This window comes from Carya illinoinensis, chromosome 3, assembly GCF_018687715.1.
Source record: "Carya illinoinensis cultivar Pawnee chromosome 3, C.illinoinensisPawnee_v1, whole genome shotgun sequence".
Lineage (NCBI taxonomy): Eukaryota > Viridiplantae > Streptophyta > Magnoliopsida > Fagales > Juglandaceae > Carya > Carya illinoinensis.
The window spans coordinates 10,758,057-10,779,837 of record NC_056754.1 but is presented as its reverse complement, the minus strand read 5'-3'; the positions used below and the strand labels follow the sequence as shown (position 1 = coordinate 10,779,837).

The window sequence follows — 21,781 nt, the reverse complement described above, 5'->3', positions numbered from 1 at the left end:
CAATCATGACCTCATATTTTGAATTATATCAAAGAAGATTCATAACGAATGGATCGGTCCCTTCAAACTTTTCGTGATTGTTGCAGATTGTGAGAGATCGAATATAATATAGGTAAGGCCTGTAAGGGTAGTATGAGAAAGCAAAGTTGGTTATACATGTATACACACAAACAAACACACACATATATATATATATACGTATATATTCTGCATATAGATATGCTTGGACTGTGCTGAGAGCGCCCTTTTTCTGAGTATCATGTAGTTGTCGTTTATATGAGATTATTGTGGGAGGGGGAATATCCGCTCGGATAATACATCTTTTCAGGTGCATCCTACCAGGGCAGGAACTGTGGCCCATTTTGGTCGATTTTGGTCGTAGCTTAATGAATAGTTTTAGGATTTATTTTTATTTTTATTTTTTTCCTTCCAATCTAAGAAACCTTCATTAGTGAAAAATAACTAGAGTTCATTACAAGACCAAAATAAAAAGAACATCTGGAAATAACTAACTATTACATAGGGTAAGCTTGGGGTGGATTATTTCCACTGTGAAATTCCAACATGCAATTTGGAAGTTTGATGAGGGGTATATCTCCAAAAACATTGTTTGAAGATGCTCATTGCACCAAGGTATGAGCGCACCGATTCTGGGTCTGATGTATTTTTATAGCCTTCCATTTGTCAAAATTGTTGAGCAATAATTTGGAGTCTATTATCCTACTCTCAATAGTCTAATCTGAGATTGGCTTTGAACTGTTAAGAGCTGCAATTATCACCTGTGAGTCCTCTTCAATGATGACATTCTTCCAATGCTTGTCTATTGCTCTATTTATACCAATGTAAATTGCTAGAGCTTCACCTCCATTCGGGTTACTTATAGGAGAGAATTCAGTAATACAATCCATAATATTTCCTAGATGATCACGACAAACTGCAGTAGCAGTGTTGCCATTTTTTTCTCAAAGCAACATCAAAAGATATGGAGATCTAGCCTAACACAGGAGGGTTCCATCTAAAATTTTTTGGAGAGAGATTTGTAATCCATGCATGGCTATGTTCATGGTAGAGATCCAAAGTTTAGCTATAAAGCGGTCTAAAGGAATTGATTGTAAACCATGAGTTATTTGATTCATATAAAACCAGATATAGTCCATAGCAAGGGTTGCAAATAATTGAAAACTTTGGGTTTCATGCAAATGAAGGTTCAGATTTGCTGCAGGATCCAAATTTATCAAAATCCAGTTATCAATATCATTGTCAGCAATAGTCTCAATGTTTAAAGGCCAAGGGGATTGCCTCCATGGGATTCTTGTGTAAGAACACCTTAAGAACAGGTGTGAGGTTGTCTCCTCTTCAGATTGGCAAACAGGACAAAGGGTCTGATCATTGCTAAAAGATAGACAATGTTTTAGTACAGATCTAATTTGAAGAATGTTATTCAAGATTTTTCAAGTGAGGAGTTTAAAACGATCTTGAACATGGAGAGACTAGAGTTTTTTCCAAATATGAGGGGGGTGCTGACTATGCGAGTTAGAAACAATGGCAGCATAAGCTGACTTAACAAAGAAAATACCATTTGAGTGATGAAACCATTTGAGATTGTCTCTAAAATTATGGAAGTTGAATTGCTTAATATGTATTTTGGAAATTTCTTCTATAGTAGAGTTCGAGAAAAGAGCTTGACGGAGGAAGATATTCCACCTTCTTGCCTCCTCAATAGTGAGTTCCGAAACTCTCATATTCGAATCCTGAATAATGTCAAGGGATGAGGGAATTTGAAGCATTGGATGATCTGAGGAGATTAAAAAATCTTTCCAAACACTAGTATTGACCCCATCATTAATCTGATAGCAGAGACTATTTGCAAGAAAATTTCTTTACTTGGCTAGTCCTTTTCAAAACCTTGAATCATTCTTTTTAATGGGGACATTTAACTAAGAGTGAGTTTTCAAGTAAATGCTAGTAAGGACTTTTTTCCAGAAGCTCGGTTCTGATTGGAGGAGAGACCAACCTAGCTTACTTAAAAGAGTATTGTTGAAATTAGAGGTAAGTCTCAAGCGCAAACCTCCCATGGATTTTGGCTTGCAAATTGAGTTTTAAGATTTAGGAAAAGTTATGAATACGTTTAAGGGTGTTAATGGATAGGATGGGAAAAGATGCTTTACCCAAAAAGGGTTCTGCTGGGTTTGCTCCTGGCATGGGTTAAGGACAACTTGTAATCTCAGATTTGCACTTTAGGTAATTTTAATAAATTGTGCTTGTGCACGTGCTTTGTGATGGTCAATCTTCTTGGTAGGTGCGCCCAAAGCTTATGTCATTGATGATCGGGTCCAACCTTCCAGTCTATTATCGCTGCCTTCAGAATAAGGCTAAAACTTTCATCAACCTTTATATATATTTTTTAAAGAAAAGTATGAGAGAGAGAGAGAGAGAGAGAGAGAGAGAGGTTTCTGGGGCCGTGGATGTTATGAACTGTCCTAGCTGCTTAATCTGACCGATGTTTTTAAGATTATTGTACTGTCGATTAGACTTAAATTGCAGAAACCTTGATAAATAATTGTATTTCAACAATATAGTCAAGTTTTCCTCACAAAAATCAGGAGTTTTGAAAGTCATAGGATTTGCTTTCAGTGGTTCAAGCCTTTTTTTTTTTTTTTCTAAAATGATCTCTGAAATTAGTGCCATAATTGCATTAGAAAAATAGAAGTTTCACTTGTTGACAAAGACATGTAAAATGACTTCTTTGGCATAGGGTGGCTGTGTCCTAAATAATGGATTTATTGGCTTGTTTATGATATTAAAAAGTTCACAAAACAAGTTTAGATCTTTCTGGGAAGCCGAGTTACCACAATTATCAAGTTCATTTACTACCCTGAATCACACTAGTACCAAAACGTGCAGAAAAATTAATGCATAATATAACCACAGTAGAATAATATGGTATTTCTTTTCACTGCAAACTAAAACTGGTCCTCATCAAACAAATCAACTACCCAAAGTGCAGCAGCAGCAGCAGCAGCAACAACAACAAAAGAGGAAAGGTATGCAGCGATTCACTGATTTATTTTCTAGCACTGTAATTTTATTCTTGCATGAAAGCTGGAGGAAGATTTTCACTTTTAAGTACCTGTTTGTTCCTTCAACTGCCACGTTTGACATCTTTGCCTACCATCTCTACCGACCTCTCCGATCCTCATCAGACCCAACTACTCTTCCTTTGGTTTTGTCAACAGAGTTATTTAACTGCAACTTCACAAATCCTGTCATTTGGATGGATTGTGTGGAGAGTGTCACACGTTGTTATACTTGTAAAAATAAATATTTTTGTCAAAATCATGTAAAAAAAGAGACATATATAGATTATTGTCATCAACAGATTTCTTATGATTATTTTAAATGTAACTTCATACTTTACACACTTGGAAAATTTCCTCAATTGTTGGTTGTGCCTTCAGAAAATTTTTATTTAAATAAATAAAAAATATTTCATCTATAATAGAATCTTATTAAAATAACTTCATAAATAATACAGCTTGACATGAAGTCAAATGTGAATTTTTTTTTAATACAAAAAATAGATTTGATGCACCATATCACGTTATACTAATTTTTAAATTTATTTTTATGATATCTGACCAACAAATTAACGTAGTAGAATTTAAATATGAGAATGTTTTCTTCGTAACGGAAGAAAGGGTCCATCTAATTAAGTTATACACACATTTTGTCACATCATCTTACAAGTTGATAACTGAGTTTTGGAATGAATTGAGGCAAAAACCATAATTTATAATACCCTTCGTATGTGGTTTCTTTGTAAAATAGGACATACTTCCTTTTTATTCAAATATAAAGAGATGCAATCCAAACACAACTAGTCAATTCCTTTTTATTACTTTATGTAATAAAAGTAGAATAAAAGAAAAACAAAGATGTAACAAATTAGTTGAGAATTACCGGACAAAAATGTAATAACAACTAAAACAAGGGGACAAAATTACACAGAAAAGGTCCCGTCTCCATCTTTTTTATCTCAAAAAAAAAAAAAAAAAAAAAAAAAAAACTCATGGATATGGTGTAGAAAGTAAGTGAGAAGTTTTAGAGTAGAACCCCCCAAAGACTCAGAATTTATCTTTGGACCCCAAAACTAGGACTTTCTTTAATTTTATACCATCTAGATTCTAGTATGTTGTGGAATCTTCTTATCTCCAAAAAAGACAAATAATAAAAATTCAACTATTTCAATTTATTTTATATAATTATTTTAATTTTTTAAATTTTTTTTACAAATTTTAAAACGAAATTAATAATAATAAATTATATCATAATATTATTTTATTTAATTTTTAACCAAATATCTCATTTCATAACTGCGTAACCAAACAGTCCTGAGAATTTATCTTTTGGAGCCCAAAACTCGGGCTTTTTATAATGTTATATAAGGTACGCATTGTCTCTTCGTTCTCTACCCCGGGTCTCTCTCATCCGCTGAAAATCAACCCAAGACTATAATGGCTCTGGAACTGTGGGAGACACTGAAGGAGGCGATCCCAGTCTACACGGGGCTCTCTCCGGCGACCTTCTTTACGGTTACCGCTCTTTTCTTCGCTGTATACTACGTGATATCGGGTCTGTTTGGGTCTTCCGATCATCATCCGAGGCCTAGGGAGTACGAGCAGCCTCCGCCGCCTCCGGTGCAGCTCGGAGAGATCTCCGAGGATGAGCTCAAGCAGTACGATGGATCCGACCCCCAGAAGCCTTTGCTCATGGCCATCAAGGGCCAGATCTACGATGTGTCGCAGAGCAGGTAAAGTTAGCACCTGGGTTTGTAGTAATGAATTGTGTAATCAACTCGGTTAGAGTGATACGGATCTTTGGGGTTCTTGGGTATGTGAAAATTGTCTAACTTTTTTTGTGGGGGGTGTGTTGGATTTCTTTTTGGGTGCATAAAAGGGGACTATTTTTTTTTTTTTTTTGTAAGCACGTAAAAAGGTCATGTTGTTAGCTCTCTTTCTCTCCATCTCTCGTACACGTACACACGCACATAAAAGGGGATTTTATTTTTGGGTTTGCTTTTTAGTATGTTGTGATTCTCCATGAATACGCATATTTACTTGTAGAAAAGTATACTTATTTCCAGGAACGTAGTCTTAGCTCGTTGTTGAATTGTTACCTCTAGGTTCTTATGAAGTCAGACGGGCTTGTTAAATAAATTTTATTTAGTTTTTTTGTGCTTTATGATCCATTGGATCTTACGTATGATTCGACTTCTTAGTGTGGTAATTTGGTTGTCTAAAAAAAATAACAGAATTTTAAAATAGATTTTCCCTATTAACGTTTGCAATTAGCTTGCCTTTACTTTCCATATTTTTCTAATTTCTTTTCCATTACAGAATTTCTTGTAGATTTGGATTAACATCGTGCTAGCCAATGACACAAACAATATGTGTGTTGTATTCACAGAAAAGTGTATTCATAGTTTGATACAGCAAACTAGATGAGAGAAGAATCTGTAGTCCATGATGAATCTCGTAGCTCAAATAGGAGTGGCACTGCCTTGAGGGAGGGAGGGGTTGGCATGTTGCCTTATTGGTTTCCTAAATTTGTTTTCACAAACCTTTTCTGCTTTTTCTACATGCTAGGTTTTAGATCCACTTCGGCAATTCATCTGTGAGTTTATTGTGAAAATTAACACTGTGAACTACCACCTAACATCACCAGGGTTTACGCTGTTAACAATCAAAAGGAACTGCTTGTTTTTGTTGATTGTTTATGAGGTCATTGCAGGCTTGTAATTTTCTGTATCGGGATACAAATATTGTTCTGTGACTAATGTTTTATAAAGGACAATGTTGGGAATTATCTTTTCTGTGTTTCTTTTCAAATTCAATATTTAGGGAGGCTTTTAATTTGATCACCTCGATCGATCTTGCTGGCAGGATGTTTTATGGACCTGGTGGACCTTATGCATTGTTTGCTGGAAAAGATGCTAGCAGAGCTCTCGCAAAAATGTCTTTTGAAGAGAAAGATCTGACGGGGGATATATCGGGTCTAGGTCCATTCGAACGTGAGGCTTTGCAGGACTGGGAATACAAGTTTATGAGCAAGTATGTTAAGGTTGGAACCATCAAGTCTGTTCCAGTGACTGATGGGGCACCGACAGGTGAACATGCAGAATCTACTGATCGCGATGTTGCTAAGCCTGCTGAAGATGTTCCATCAGAAAGTGCACCTGTTGTTACTGAGGAAACTCCTGCTGGGGCTGATGCTGCAAAAGAGTAATGGTTGGGTAAATCAATTGCCACTATTGCAAACTTAGTAAACCATTTCTAATGGAGAAGCCGAAGAAGAGTAATATGTGGTGCTAGTATTTCATGGAACCCCGTTTGACTCAAGTTTAAGATTGCAGTCTAGAATACATCTAGTAGAGTCTTAAGAACGGACTTGTTTGAAGTCTGGATGTCAAATAATGTATGGATGATGCTAATCCCTAGGGATTCAGGTCTGCAACATATTCTATCTCCTTCAGTGAATTTTCGTTGATAGAGGATTGTGTTATTGATAAATTACATATATGGAGTTGGCTTATGCTTCTTAATAGGCAATTATATTTGTAGCTTTCTCACCCTTTAGTAGTTACCAGGATTGTGGTGGGGCACTGGCATTGTTTAGCATATCTGAAGGTTTTCAAGTATTCAGTCTTTATGTTGATATTGTAGAAACGGAGGGAAAATATTTACGCCAAAATCGTCACAATAATCATAGTTTCCGGCTGTGAACTACAAATTGTTATTTGGGTTAGGCTAGGTCGAGTGGAAGAATCTCCATTCTCCAGTTGATCCCCAGGGACGTGGATCTGAGCGTATATGATGGAGAACCAAATTTCCTCATAATATATTAATAGGGAAGTAAATTTAATTGAAGGCTTCGTTTTCTTGTTAGTTGAAATGTTTTTTGAACTTTTCGTTTTTTCGGTAGGGGTGAAAAGTTGGTACGAGGGAAAATGACTTGTCGAACACGAAAGCCTCCCAACCCACCTAGGCTCAAAAGTCACAACTAGGCTTGTCCCGTACATGAAATTTAATTTGATTTTGATTCCAACTTTTAATTCCAAATGGTTTTGGCATTCCCTACCAACCTAGCAGCAGAGATGAATGGTCAAGGCCCTCACTTCCAGGATTGAGCACTCGAAAATCACGCCCGGAAAAGGCTGGATGTAGCGAAAGGTCGTTTTCTCAATCTGCTCGTCAACGTGGTGGGTACGACGTACGAAAAATTATGTACAATAGAGGTTACTAAAGGAATCAAAACGACTTTTATCATGAATGGTCTGTCATCCAATCTTCTTCTATCCAATGGATCTTCTGAACATCGAAATTCTTTTCGGCTCACTCTTCTTCCTTGGATGTGCTGAATCCTTCCTTCAAGAGAAGATCGACCCGAAAACTGTGTATCTAATCATGGCTTTAAGATCTCTAATGGCCCTTATACTTTTTAGTTCATAATTCTTGGTATTGCTTTCAGGCTTTTAGGGCCGTCCTTCCTTTTGGTCCCCCTGCCTAAACATTTAGGGTGGTCCTGTGTGTATTTATGGAGATAGCAATATCTTGCAACTTGTAAAGGAAGTAGACAGAATGAATCCTTGTTTTGATTTTCTTCAGACAATGATTGATTTGGGCACTCAATCAATCAACTCAATAGCTTTGAAAGTGTACCGCATCGAACATTTTACACAGTTGCATCTTGTAAAAGAACTCATAAAGAGTAGTTCTATGGGGCATCCTACACCGCACACCTTATCTAGCATTTCCTCCATTTTTTTTTTTTTTTAAATATGAAATACTAAAACGCCAAAACACATTTTTGAACTCTTTTTCCCCCTTTTCCCCACGTTCTTCCCTTCGCCAGACTTCGCTCCCTCCTTCCGCATTCTCTCCTCCATCAATCTCATCCGAGTCTTCTACGTCTGCCATTGTCTGGTGCCGTCAAGGAAATCGACTGACCGAAAGCAAGATCGATCCAGCAGTTTGTTTTCTTCGTCTTCTCTCCCTCTACCGTTGATGAAAGCTACCATTTATCTCCATTTCATTTCCCCGATAAATATCTCTTAAATTCTAACGAATTTTTCTCATACCCATTTTATATATGTGTTTTTGTTGTGTGTTTATGTGTTTATGTAGTTCTTGAATGTGTTTTTGGTTGCTGATTTTTCTATTTTTTGGATCTATGGTTGGTTGTGGTTGGTTGCTGATTTTGGGCATTTTTCTATTCCTACACCGAACATGAGACAAAATAAAGACTTTGTATCAAGAAAATAAGTTTCAAATGTAAATACTTGGAAAAACAATATCACTATAGAACTTGCAAGCAAAAGGAAAATAAGTTTGTAATGTAAAACTACCTATTCCTTGCCAGCAAACTCATTTTCGGGAGTGAGAAAGAGCATGCGGTGGCACTCCGTCCTGCCAAAGGAAATATAATATTTTCATTTGCAAGACAGATTGATATAAATGAACATATGTAATTGAAGAAAATGATGATCTGCGATAGCTCACAAATTCACATGTTTGACACTTGTGTGATTTGATAAGCTTACGATTTCAAGCCCTGTTCAATAGAAAAAATTTGATCTTTTAATAGCAGTATATTTTACAATCTAACCAATCAACAACCACGCTTGATATTTTAGAAAGCAGACTTTCAAGCAAAAAAAAAAAAAAAAAAGCTTTTACTTTTGGTCATGGGTTGCTGTGCTTACTCATTCTTCTCTTTCAGATTTCTTTTAAAAATTAGCATGGGAAAAAGATATTTTAACGAATTCCTTTGTATATAGAGAATATTTGTGTTGCTTGTGCTCCAGTTTCAAATATATATATATACACACACACACACCACACAGCTGAATAGAGGTTCTCCACTACTGCATCATGAATTAATATATTGCATAATGGCTAGGAGAATGCATGCTTGGGGCATTCTCGAGACACAATTCTGATTATTATTATACATAGATCTATCTAGTTACTTCTCCAATAATTGGTTGGCTTTGCAGATATGCAAATTTGGTAAATCTTCTCGAGTCTTCCTCTCCAAACTTTATTCTTTAGATCAAATCAAGGATTTTTTTTTTTTTTTTTTTTTTTATCGAAATGGGTTCTTCACTTGTCTTAATCCACGATGCATTTGCCTAACAGTCTAGCATGAGCATTAGTTCAAACCCTGCCTTTGCTAAAAAAATAAAGAAAGAGATCATGAAATGCCCATGATTATAAACAGAGCAGTAGCTATAGCTAACAGGCTCGTGAGGAGAGAGCTAACATGATAATCTCAACTCTCAACAAAGGAAATATATTAAGCAAGTATCTATGACTTTTGACCACTGTTGATGCTATAATTTTAGATGAGTGGTGTTGTTAAAATGGTTCTTGGCATCATTCTAGGTATCGATAAACAATCCTACTGGTATGGAAACAAGTTCTCTCTCTCATTCAAAATCTTGAGCAGCTTACCTCATACGGGAGTGCCCAGTGTGCATAGCCACAACAGTACACTACCTTTTATTTCAGGTAAGAAATCCTCTTGGCCTTATTTTGTAACTATATATCTCACCTTCTTCTTACAATTAAGAGATCTTGAATTTGTGTATGTGTCATTGTTAGTTGTAACATCCTAATGGTTGAAGAGGAAGACAAATGGCCACTCAAGCCTTCTACATTGATTTCACCGACCCAAGTATGATTATTTAATTGTTTCTACCTTCATTTTCGAAAGTTATTAAGCACATGGTATTAAATATTATTTGTGTTGTTTCAGGTGTGTGACCATATCGATGCGATGCAATTCCATGGAGATAGGTGCTTATATTAGACAAAGATGTATAAAAATCTTAATTATTAGTATGCTGGTCAATTATTAGCGTGCGATGTTATTGACTGGACCATGCTCATGTTTCTTGGCAGCATTGTGTGACTAGATAGGCAATAGCTGATTTTTTGGCAGTATCGTGTGATTAGACTTGTACAAAATTTTGTGTGGATATAAATATTGGCAACTTGTGTAGATAAACTTGGCTAGATTGTTTATAATTGTTTTATGAATGAGGATTATATCTACGCCAAGTCTTTTCCTTAGATAATTTATCTCCTTGTAATCTTATAAAAATAAAATAAAAAATTATCTCCTTGTAATGTAAATTTGCTTTCAATGGATCATTTTATGACTGGAGTCCAAACATTTGTTTTTTAAAGTTTAGTGAGGCCAAAAAGTAATCATATTGAAGCTTAGTTTGACATTATGTTCATAGTGGATTCCACTTAAGCTAATTCTTCCACCAAATCATGACAATTCACAAAGCTCCCCCTCCTCTGATCACCTACGAAAAGGTGATCTTGCTTTAAAAAGTTATAAAACTTGCAGGTGTACTACCGCCTCTAAGATCTAACCATTAAGATAGACACAAAAATAAGTGAGGTGATACACCGATACCATAACTTTTTTATAGAATCAAAGCAGAAACATTAAAAAAGAAGCACATTTTATTGAATAATTTTTTCTTATATTACAAAATCATACATCATGAGTAGACATTCATCCCGTTAAAGATGACTACAATGCCGACATCTACCACAGAATTGTTACAAATTACAAATGTAACTCCTCGTTGAGGGCTGAAAGCTATCCTTGTTAATAAGTCGAGAATTTTGAGTTTGCCTTCAGGATAACTTCAACCACAGCTTCCTTCAACCTTAACAACTCCATCGCATAGCTCCGAGGTAAAGCATCAAAGGCATGTCAAAAACAAGGAATATCTAGCTTGCTAAATCTCAGAGTTGGAAGAAGCAAAGATCAAACTCACGGTTTGGCAATCTCAGTAATATCAAATCGAGGGTCAAGGCCCTTTCCAAATTAATGCCATCCAAAACTACAGAGATGATAATATTTTACTGGTCTAAGGTTCGTGTAGCAAGTACAATTCACAACAATCAAGCCGGCAATCTCTTATCATATTACCTGAAAATGCTCTAACAAATGTGAATGTGGCGGGAAATTGAAAGGGCTGATCTGCTGCAATAGCTAATAGATCTTCCCCTGTTAGGAAATTGAAAGGTTCATGTAGTAGGACATTTTTGTTTATTGACATTAGACAATTCGGCAGGAAACAAAATGTCTAATATATAATTGGCAGGACATTTTTGTTAATTGATACTACCCAAGAGCTCCATCTTTTGTTTTTTCATAGGTAAATAGGACTGCTTTAAAAAATAATGAGTAAAAAGCTCCATATTTTATTTAAGACTCAAAAAGAAAAAAACATTAGCATTCCCAATCAATACACACAAGGCCTAGCTGTACTCAATCCCACCCTATATATGATTAAATTCAAGCATCATTCTTGGTTTACAGAAGGATATGACAACAGCTAATATCTTCCTTTCTATTGAATTTCTGAATGACTTGTGTCAGATCTATAGTGCAATAAATTAAACCCGCTGGAAGCATTGTTAGTATTTTTTGGGTAATACACTTGACCTGACATGGAGGCATTTCCCCAAAGTGAGCTCTTGAGGCATCACTGAACTTATGCTTATTTTTGTTTCCAAAAAAAGTTAATGGAATAAACTACTAAAGAAAGTAAAAGCATCAACATATTAGAAAATTTGAAAGAGAAGACAAGAAAAAATGGAGCACCTGTTAAGGAAGAGCTGTGTTGTCCGTCTCTGGCAGCAATCATATCTCCAGTAGTAGGTACAAGAACACCCATTTGAATCATTGCGTGAAGCACCTGCACTAGCATAAGATTTTCCATCGGAGAGGGAGATATTTGCAGTGACTCGGGGGAGATATTTACCCCGTCACTGTACTGAGGAATCAAAAACCAGGTTTTGGTTGGAAACTTACTGTGGCGTAGCCACAGATCTGGATGCAGGGACGGTCTTCTCTTCGACATCGACTAGAGTTTGCAAGGGACGAATTTGCCCTAGAATCACAGAGAGGAGAGCGAAAGAGAGGAGTACAGAGAGAGAGAGAGTGAGAGTGAGAATCGATAGAGAGGGGGCATGAGGAGAGGAACTAAGGAAGGCTTCCAATGGATGAAATCGGGCATGAGGAGAGGAAGGCTGTTTCAGTGGAGGAAATCGAATTACAGATCGAGTGGAACTTCCAGTGACTACGAACCGTGATGTGGCGTCCAGACCGGGTTCGCCACATCACGTGTGCGGTGTAGAAAACTTAAGCCGGCTGCTGAATAGAGTTTCTCACTCATAAATCATATAGATTATAGAAAACCATCTGAGAAATTTCCCGTGCATTCTTTCCCCATATATAAAAAATAAATATGAACGATATATTTATATATGGAGATCATCATCAACTACCAATTGCAAAACGACGTCTCTATTTCACCAGCTCTATACGTCTCTGCTTGCTTTTTCCTGCAAAAGAACGCGGTAAGAAGTTAGAACAGCCAACCTATCAGCAACTGCGAGGCTTTTGCCACTCTGGATGTTACTCAAATTTTATAATTATGTTAAAATGAGCTAGATGGTCCATGGTCGTTATGGGTTCGGCATGTCTTTTAATTTTATTAAAGGAGCTTGACAGGTATGCTTTGAATTGACCTTGAAAATAAATCCATTTTGGCACCAATTCTCAGTATATATTCTGTAACCATGAATTAGGTTTGGGTAGGAATATTCTGTCTTGTTGTAATGCCAGGACATATGTAGATGTTTACAAGCACCAAATGAGAGTCAATCAATATATTTATTTGGCTCATCTTCTCCATCATAAAGTTGTCTGATTCCATCATACGTTCTTCAAACGCTTGTACATTCGAAGAGCTCTGAAGAGCTTATTCTCTCTTCTTTAACTCCTTTCCCATTCTCTTTTTCCATCATTTTTTAGACATGGGAGTTCCCAGGTTTTCCCTTCTAGCTGTGATCCTTATTGTTATTCTAGCATTAGCACATTCTTCTTGTTGCCGGCAAATCAACAGGGCACTCGATCAAGAAACAGAACCAAGAATAAGAATTGCCAAGCCTTCTTCTACATTTCCAAGGCATCTACGTACTATTGCTCATTTTGCGGCATTCAGAGACAAGAAGGTGAAAAGTGCACACATGGTTTCGCATCCACGCATTCCAGGGGGATCAAACCCACTTCACAACTGATTGGCTGCTGATGCTATGTTTCCAAATGATATACGGTTTCCTTGCTACCTCATTCAAGCGTTTCTAAGTCTGCTGTTCTTCTCCAGGACCGAAGGCCATTTAGCTTGTCTCGTCATGAAGCTTCGAATGATGGATTTAGAATAGCCATTAATACATGTTTAGAACATCAGAGCACAGAGTTCAGTCATGTGTGTACTAGAAGAAGTATGTTTTCAACTTGTGGCTTTGATGAATTCAGTATTTATCACATTACTCTTTCTAGAAAATTATGATGAACAATGTGAGGATTAACTTGCTATCAAATTCCAGAAGTTTTGGACGAGTATCACTTTACTCTCGGTGGAATTGGAGCCATGTTATGGCTTAAATCCATCTTGAAGGAGCACTCACCACTCTCCATTGTCTGCATCTCTCTTGAGATTCATTAATAAGATGCTAAGTAGATAAGACTCATGTCCAATATTCCTACATGCTGGATTACCACCACTTTGCCCTCAATGGGATTACACTTTACAGTCATACTATGGCTTAAATCTGTCTTAAAGGAGTGCATGCTCACAACACTGCGTCGTGTGCACCCCTCTGTGGAAGTTCCTGACATGTTAGTGAATTAGAGTATATCAACAGCTAGTTTCCTACCTATTTTTTCCCTAAAAAAACATATTTAGACTTTTCCAAATGAGAACAAAAACAGTATCAAGCTTTTTGAAAACATATGCACAAACTAAAGTTCTAACTGCCACGTTTGGATTCGAGAAATATTTCATCTCATTTTATCATTACAACTTTTTCAAATTATCGTATAAAATATAATAAGTAATTTAACTTTTTTAAATCTCATAATAATAATAATATTAAAAAATAATATTTTAATAATATTTTATTCAACTTTAATATTTTATATAAAACCATCTCATTTCATCTCTAATCCAAACCAGTTGTTATTCTGCTAGTGCGTGATCCAAACCATTCCCCTGTTCGGCAAGTCCAGATTCAAAGAATAACGAGGGATTTCTTTTTCTTACATATTTTATTATTTTATCCATTCAAGAAGATGGCATGATTTAGTTAGGTTAGGTCAATGTCATAAGAATCAGGACAAATAGGTCACATCTCATGTATACGTTTTAATTTTTCTGTTTTCTATATATGATGCTTTGCATACTGACCTATGACAGGTAACAAATGAAAGGGCATATTTTACTCTTAAAATAAATGCATTTCTTCCTTGGCTTAAGTACTAAAATATTGTAGCATACTAGAGGTGCATGAATAACATTAACCTGATCAACGATGATTGATATAAACAAATATCCCAGACTCCAGTAGCTTGATGATACAACGTGCAAGACAAGGTTGTGTTCATTCTCTCTACCTCTTGAAAAGTCGACTTCTATTTCCAAAAAGAAGTTCGTAAAGGAAGTTCTCATCATCGTTATGATATTCAAATGAGCGTTCAGAGCATAAGTTGAGCATAGAACCCAACCAAAAACAAGTCTTATATCGAATTTTGAGGATAAAACTGAGGTACATGTAGCGGTCTCTCTGTCGAAAGCGACCTCCTCAAAAGTAATCTCTTGGCATTAATAAATGCATGAGATGCGCTTGCGACAAAGAATCAAATTATCTGAGTTTTGGAAATGGATAATAAACGAAGATGCGATCATGCGAGCCGTGGCTGCTCTACCCTCTATAGAGACACTTTCAACCTCCCAACAACTACGAAAAGAGAAAAAACACAAACACACTATGTTTCCATCATTATTTTAACTCATCGTTCCCAACAAATGGGTTATTCCTCTTCCTACTGGCCGTCATTATTATTGTATTTTCAGTACTCATGCAAGGTTCCAGTTCTCGTCAAGAAATTGAACAAAGATCAGGGACCAAGCAAGCGTTCTTCCATGTATCTGCAAAGCCACTAGATCTGCAATCAATTCCTTACCGACTTGTCCTTGGGGGACCAAACCCACTTCACAATGGACTAGATTTCACAAGTACTCGAACATTTACATGGTTATGGTTGATGATCTATCGTTATACGTTGGCACATTAGTATTTTAGCAATTAATCTCTCTTATTTTTCTTCGGCAACAAACTTGAAGACATACATTAATATAGATTAAGAAGTAACGCAATTTGAAATAACAGAAACAATGATTCTTTTTTTTTTTCCTAGGATATTCAGCCTTAGAGCTTCGGTCAATTAGAACGGTCCAAGTTTATGTACAACCAACATGTATATAGGTGTGTTAATTCTACTTAATGAGGTGACGCGGCGACGCCCAACCAACATGTAGGTTTTACAGGATAGGGGAGACAAGGTGACGAGTGCAATTGAACCCCTAGTAATCAAGTAATCGATCGATCACACCAAAGAAGCCTTGCAATTTTTTGGTGATACCCTTTGTATTTCGGTATTTCATCTCTATTCATTTTCTTTACATGATGAGTATTGGATAGCATGCAACCAGCATGTTTGACTCATAGGGATGGTTTAGATAGTGAATTAAGATGAGATGAAATTTGAATAAAATATTATAATAATACTATTTTTTAATATTATTATTGATTTGAAATTTGAAAAAGTTGAATTATTTATTATATTTTATGTGAGAATTTAAAAAAATTGTAATAATTAGATAACATGAGTTGAGATTAGTTTGAGAGACTTTTGTATCCAAACTGGACTTAAATATAATCACACGCTATTTTTTGTCCAATTTATTATTATGATAAGTGAAAATCATCGAATTATTTAGTTTTGATACTTCAAGTTTAAACTCTCTCTTATATAATGTATTCATCCATTACAAGTAAGAATTATTAATAAAATTATATAGCAGCATTTTCTTTGAAAAAAAAAATATTAGGTTTGATATACCTTAGCTACTATTTTTGGGCTACGCTGTATACTGTTTTTGTTTTTTACTTTTTATACCCCAATGTTCTAATTTTCTAAATAGAAGTCATTAGGATGGGTTTAGATGGTGAGATGAGAATTTTTAATTTTAGATGAAAGTTAAAAGTTAAATAAAATATTATTTTTTAATAATATTATTATTTTAAAATTTAAAAAAATTAAATTAAAATTTAACAAAATTAAATGATTTATTATATTTTATATAAAAATTTAAAATAATTATAATAATAAAATAAAATAAAATAAAATAAAATATAAAATTTCAGCTGCCCAACCTATTCTAAAACATTTTCTTACTAATTGTATTGATGGACATTGTACTTAAGGAAAGGACACAGGAGTCTTTTAGTTCAAAGCGAAGGACAGCGTCGATCAAGAATAAACAAAGAGAATCAGCATATGTCAGGGAGCACCGTGAAACTGTGTCGACTGATGATAAAGTCCCCGACAAGTTTTAGGGAGCGCCCAATCGCAACGCACAGGGTTTGGGAACACGTGGTTCTGGAGTTTCCCATTTGTCAAACCGAGCTCTCACCCCATGCTCCATTCTTGAGAGGGCTTGACTCAACACATATACAGAGAGACAGCCATTTTCCGGCGATTATCGGCGAAGAAAGTCATATTCCGGCGAAATATGAGTGACCAGGGTTCAGATGACCTTCCGCCTGGTTGGACCGTGGAGGTGAAAGTGAGAAAGAACGGTAAAAGAGATAAGGTAAAAGGAAAAGAAAAGAAAAATTAAAGGGTAATTTTGGGTCACAAGTTTACTTCTTGCCTGTCGCATTTCAAGCTTGAAGATAAGATCTTCTATACAAGTTTACTGTCGGGACTATTTATTTTAGCTTTTGTTTTCTCTTATTACTTTCTATTTCTGGTTTATAGACAGATTTGGTAGAGAGCATTGTTGTGCTTCAAGAAATTGGAGTTTCTTTGTGAATGTTAAATTGCTAACATTCTTCGTTTTCATCTAGCGTTTGCTTCAAGTTATTTGTTGCGTAGAGCGTGGTAGACGTATTTGATTCCATACGTGTTACATGGAAAACTTGCTTTCTGAGTTATTTGGAAATTCCTGAAGGCCAAATTATGGAAATTTTTTCCGTTTATGCTGTGAATTGTGATGGTGAATGCATACCAAAAATAGGGAAAATACTTTTGCCATAAAGAGACTACGTAAAAGTAAATCCACAAACTGACGTGGCCTGATGCGTTACATCATATTATAAAATTATTTTTATTATAAAGTAGATCTAACAGATTCCATGAAGCCACATCATTTTGTGAGTTTACTTTGTATAATCTCTTTGTGTCTATATCAGTTCTAAAAAATAGATTGTAGAACGATGTGCATGAATATTCTTATGCTGTATGGGACCTTAGAGAGACTGCTGTTAGGAAGCATAGGGAGTCCAAAAGCAGAACAAAATTTGTGCTTGGGTGGTTTTGTAAAAACGGTTCTCTCAAGAGGAAGATTTTGAAAGAGTTACAAATTCGTTTCTAATGTGTTTTTGTATCTTCTGCTGACTATTTCTGTTTGGAAATGGGAGGCCTAGCATGTGACTGAGTGCCATTTCTGGTTCTGAAGTAACATTGTTTGACTACTTTTGTATAGTTAGTTTAATTTGGTAGTTTTGAGGAATTCTATGATTATCTAGCCAATTAATGTTGAGAAATTTTCAGGGATTGTGTATTCCTCATCAGGGTCTGTTTATGAAAATTATCACTATTCTGCACGATTGTCCCGCCCGCTGGCTGCAGGAAATATACATATTTTATGTCCTTCATACATTGTTGTTGGATATAGGGCCATGTAAAGATTTTGTCAAGATTAGATAATTTTTTTGTTTGGGTTGTCAAGTTAATAAAGCTACATCACTTATTACCTTTTTCAGTGTCTCCTTCTTGACATTTGATTATTGATTGAAATGAAGACACCAACCCAGATAAAATATTTTTAGGTTATAGGAGGTCTGGTTTATCAACTAGTGTGGCGATCTAATTCAGGTTTACTGACCATTTATGCTTAGTGCAGTATTACTTTTCTCCCTCAATGGGACAAAAATTCTATTCCGGGGTAGAGGCATCTCGTTATCTGAACAGTCAGGAAGCCAGCAGTCCTCAGCCAGAATAAAAGATAAAAGACACCCTTAAGCAATCTGCAAAAAATGTCTCTAGTTTAACCCAATCTGATCTTCATGAAATTGTTTATTCTTGTGTCTTATATGAATCGTATTTTATTAATTTAGAGATGAAAAGTTTGATTATTCAAGCAAACTAGGTTGTAGTTGAGAAAGCTATGGCAGAAGGATTACCTCCAGGATGGATCAAAGAAGTCAGAGTAACAAAAAAGGGTCATAAGATCAGAAAAGACCCGGTACTCAACCTCTACTTCCTTTTTCTGGTATTTTGGTTTCAATCAGATTTCTTTTCTCATTTAATTGCAAGTCTTCCATGTCTTTTTCAAGGGTCATGTCACATTGTGCTAGTTTCTTGTCATGTTTTGCTTCGTCATCTAATATTAGAAAATTGTTTGTACTCTAGATGTTATGAATTGCTTAGCCGTGGAAAATTGTCTGTCCTTGATCAGTATTTGATTTCTGCAGCTCTACACTGATCCTGTTAGTGGATATGTTTTCCGCTCCATGAAGGATGTATCTCGCTATCTTGAAACTGGGGAATTAGGAAGGCTTGCATACAAGCCGAAGGACAAAGTCAGCATTGGTATGGAATTGGAATGTGATAGCACCTCTGTAAGTCCAGTCATGATTGAATCTACCAAGTTCATATCTTTGTCATCACTTTAAGTTGTTTTATCATCCGCAATATCTTTATTCTTTCATTTCAGCTTTAGGATGGCCAGTTCATAGATGAGTGATATCACAATTGAAGCTTTTGGAAAGATGGAACAATTTTTTTTATTATTTTATGTTTTTGAATGAGATGTTGACTATAGATTTGGAGGTTTGTTCATCATTTAGATCTATATGGTCTTTGGAAATATGTATTATCTATTAACTGTTCTCAATTTATTAGCTCTAGATGAGAGGGCAAATGTACTTATTTAACCAGATGTCTTCTTTTTGTTACTCTCTTAGTCACATGATGTTGCAAAGAACCAGAAATTAGCACTAAGGATCCCTGGGGAACAGATCATTTGTGATCAGAGCCCGAAGCTCAATGACATGGCAAAGGATGAACAGATACCTAAATCTGTCTGTACTGAAAAATGTCTGCCTCTCTCTGAACACACTTCTGATCAGTGTAAAGTTCTATTTTTTCATCTCAATTTGATATTATTTCAGAGCTGTCACATGTTTTCCTCTCATCAATTTTCTTTCATCCGTTACTTTCGGTGGGGCATAGATGTTAGAGTTTCATTTTATCATGGGAAGAGTATGATACTTCACAATTTTCTCAAAAAAAATCATCATTAAAATTTGTTAATAATCATTTACTGTGAAAACTTAAGCTATTGGAAAATGGTGGAATGATTCATGGCAAGAAATCACATTAGCATTCGGTTTTTTCAATGTTAAACTTAACTTTTATTTCTTGTTCAAGAAGACATGCATGTGTGTGTGTGTGTGTGTGTGTGTGTGTGTGTTTGTGTTAGATTGGGGCTTGATAGAACATTTAACTGATGGAAGTATTTGCATCCTATTCTTGTCTATCTACAGGTAATATATATACACGTGTGTGTGTGCATGTGTATGATACGCACACATGCACTGATATAGAAGTTCAGTCATGGTTTTGTTGATAATCCTTACTCCACAAGCCAAAAACTAAGATGTTGCATCTGATCTATATTCAATACTTGCAGCAGGAAGGCTGGACATTCATTTGAGCAGCTCAAACCTGCTGGAAGCCAAGGTTTCGGAGCAGATAAAAGGGAAGAGTGATTCTGCTGAAAGTTTGCTTGTTTCTGGTCCTGCAGTTGGATTTCTTCCGGATAATCAATCATTGAAAAATGAGGGGACAATGCATGAAGTTGGAAAGGCCCAACTTGGTATGCGCAAACCTAAAAATAAAAAGGAATATAACTTGCCTCGTCGAGCTTCAAAACGACTGGCTGGACTTGATATTGATCCAACCCCAGAACTAAAAACTAGTCGAGCCCGGCGAATTGTTGTTAAGCAGTCAGGTGAGGCAGGGGCTAGTACACCTCCATGTTGTTCCCCTGGTAGTTTGGCTCCTTGGGAATCCCAGCAGCCTACTCAGCTTGAGGGTGGGCTGGAAGCAAAGAGTAATTTTGACAGCTCTAAAAGCACAAAAGTGTTGGAGTCCACCAATAGAACACATAGTTATGCAGACTTGACCACTCCAGTAGAGCATACTGGAAAGACACAAAGAGAGCTTAAGGATGAGCAAAAGCAACAATCCTCTACTGCTTTGCCTGTGGGGAATGCAGCTATTTTGGAAGAACATGCTGGAAAGGTCGAAAAAGGGAAAGAAAACAATGAGAAACCAGATATTCCTATCGAACTGCCTTCCATGGATCTATGGTCTGATCCATGCATCCAATTTGCTATAAAGACTCTCACTGGAGTAGGTGTTGACAGTCCCAAAAGCACAGAACTGTCAGAGATATCAACCGATAGTCAGCATGCTACTGGGGACTTGGCTGCTTTAGCTTTTCCAGAGCAAACTAAGGTAGAAACAAAAATTAAGGGTGACGTGAAGCAAGGATGCCCAGTTGTTTTGCCTTTCCAGAACCTAGCTACTCCAAAGCAGCATGCTTGGAAGGTTGAAAATAAGTACAGCGACTATGAGAAGCCTGGATCACCTCTCAATATGACCTTTTGTGATTCATGGATGGACCCATGCATAGACTTCGCCATAAAAACTCTGACTGGTGCAATTCCAGTGGATTGTGTTCTTGATATTCATAACTCCTTTCAGTCACAACAAAGCTCATCGCAAACCCAAACAAGTAGTGGCTTGACCTCATCGAATGTTGCTTTCAATAACTCTTGTCAAACTGATTTTTTTTGTCAGCAGTTTGATACTGCGGAGGAACCTGATTATAGACATCAAGCTCTGGTAGATCCTGTATTACTGCAAACAGGGCATGCTGGCTTACAGAATTCAGGTACCACTGTTCTCCACCAACAAAGTGAAGGGAGAGGATCAGGAGACAATAGATGCCAATAATAGGCAAATCCATGTGTACTGACTTCATTTGTACAGCTTTAGAGACCTCGTAGAAAGATGCTTCCATGCCTATAACCTTTTGGTTTCTTGTGCTAATTCCCCACTGCAGCATGATTCCTATCCAAGTTGATTCCTTGTTCTTTTTAAGAAGCAGCTAGGCTGTAGTTGTAGTTATGCATACTTCTGTCTGGAGCTGTATTGTTAATCAGGGAGCATGCATGGGGCACTTGTCTTTTATCAATTTACACCGTGTAATGCCACTGGGCTTGTGTTGCCTCTAGTTGCTGTTCTTTGCTTAAGCTGTAACTTCAGTTGCCCATCCCACTGTGTTTGTTTTCCAAGCATTCTAGTTCGACAACTGATCCGATTAGCAGGAGTCTAGGAGGAAAGTTGATGACCAAAACACTGGATCACTGTATTCATCTTGTGATATTAGACTTAAACCACTGATATTTTGTTAAATCGCTTCTGATAAGTTGCCATTAGTTTCATCTCTTCTTTTCTTTTGATATTGTTTCATTTATGATCCCATTCC

General features: G+C 36.3%; 3 protein-coding genes across 17 annotated transcripts; 2 read left to right on the top strand and 1 right to left on the bottom strand.

The window, feature by feature from the left end:
- Window positions 1-4,449: 4,449 nt before the first annotated feature.
- LOC122303225 (membrane steroid-binding protein 1) lies at window positions 4,450-6,615 on the top strand. The gene is made up of 2 exons (XM_043114884.1): window positions 4,450-4,810; window positions 5,943-6,615. The coding sequence occupies exons 1-2, from the start codon at window positions 4,515-4,517 to the stop codon at window positions 6,283-6,285; spliced, it is 639 nt and encodes a 212-aa protein (XP_042970818.1). The 5' UTR covers window positions 4,450-4,514; the 3' UTR covers window positions 6,286-6,615.
- Window positions 6,616-10,520: 3,905 nt separating this feature from the next.
- LOC122303227 (protein ACTIVITY OF BC1 COMPLEX KINASE 8, chloroplastic-like) lies at window positions 10,521-12,374 on the bottom strand. 9 transcript variants are annotated; one of them, XM_043114888.1, is made up of 4 exons: window positions 11,902-12,374; window positions 11,692-11,790; window positions 11,014-11,091; window positions 10,521-10,924 (listed from the first exon to the last, which is right to left on the bottom strand). In XM_043114888.1, the coding sequence occupies exons 1-4, from the start codon at window positions 11,948-11,950 to the stop codon at window positions 10,827-10,829; spliced, it is 324 nt and encodes a 107-aa protein (XP_042970822.1). In that variant the 5' UTR covers window positions 11,951-12,374; the 3' UTR covers window positions 10,521-10,826. The 9 variants fall into 9 exon arrangements, 6 of the variants coding, with proteins under 6 accessions (XP_042970822.1, XP_042970825.1, XP_042970823.1 ...); XM_043114891.1 differs by having other exon boundaries at window positions 11,014-11,064; window positions 11,902-12,372; XM_043114889.1 differs by having other exon boundaries at window positions 11,014-11,067; window positions 11,902-12,371.
- Window positions 12,375-16,506: 4,132 nt separating this feature from the next.
- Window positions 16,507-21,737, top strand: LOC122303224. 7 transcript variants are annotated; one of them, XM_043114877.1, is made up of 5 exons: window positions 16,507-16,810; window positions 18,371-18,493; window positions 18,696-18,842; window positions 19,188-19,353; window positions 19,916-21,737. In XM_043114877.1, the coding sequence occupies exons 1-5, from the start codon at window positions 16,730-16,732 to the stop codon at window positions 21,244-21,246; spliced, it is 1,848 nt and encodes a 615-aa protein (XP_042970811.1). In that variant the 5' UTR covers window positions 16,507-16,729; the 3' UTR covers window positions 21,247-21,737. The 7 variants fall into 7 exon arrangements, with proteins under 7 accessions (XP_042970811.1, XP_042970815.1, XP_042970813.1 ...); XM_043114881.1 differs by having other exon boundaries at window positions 16,508-16,810; window positions 18,339-18,493; XM_043114879.1 differs by having other exon boundaries at window positions 16,508-16,810; window positions 18,125-18,493.
- Window positions 21,738-21,781: the final 44 nt, after the last annotated feature.

What these genes read in the sequence shown, in the direction of transcription:
- LOC122303225 (XM_043114884.1), top strand. Translation starts at nt 4,515, where the DNA reads ATGGCTCTGGAACTGTGGGAGACACTGAAGGAGGCGATCCCAGTCTAC. An exon ending in TACGATGTGTCGCAGAGCAG is followed by an intron (nt 4,811 to 5,942) that starts GTAAAGTTAGCA and finishes TCTTGCTGGCAG; the next exon opens with GATGTTTTATGGACCTGGTG.
- LOC122303224 (XM_043114877.1), top strand. Translation starts at nt 16,730, where the DNA reads ATGAGTGACCAGGGTTCAGATGACCTTCCGCCTGGTTGGACCGTGGAG. An exon ending in AGAACGGTAAAAGAGATAAG is followed by an intron (nt 16,811 to 18,370) that starts GTAAAAGGAAAA and finishes CAAGCAAACTAG; the next exon opens with GTTGTAGTTGAGAAAGCTAT. An exon ending in TGAACACACTTCTGATCAGT is followed by an intron (nt 19,354 to 19,915) that starts GTAAAGTTCTAT and finishes CAATACTTGCAG; the next exon opens with CAGGAAGGCTGGACATTCAT.
- LOC122303227 (XM_043114885.1), bottom strand. Translation starts at nt 11,950, where the DNA reads ATGTCGAAGAGAAGACCGTCCCTGCATCCAGATCTGTGGCTACGCCAC. An exon ending in ACACAGCTCTTCCTTAACAG is followed by an intron (nt 11,092 to 11,691) that starts GTGCTCCATTTT and finishes ATTTCCTAACAG; the next exon opens with GGGAAGATCTATTAGCTATT. An exon ending in ATTTGTTAGAGCATTTTCAG is followed by an intron (nt 10,925 to 11,013) that starts GTAATATGATAA and finishes TCATCTCTGTAG; the next exon opens with TTTTGGATGGCATTAATTTG.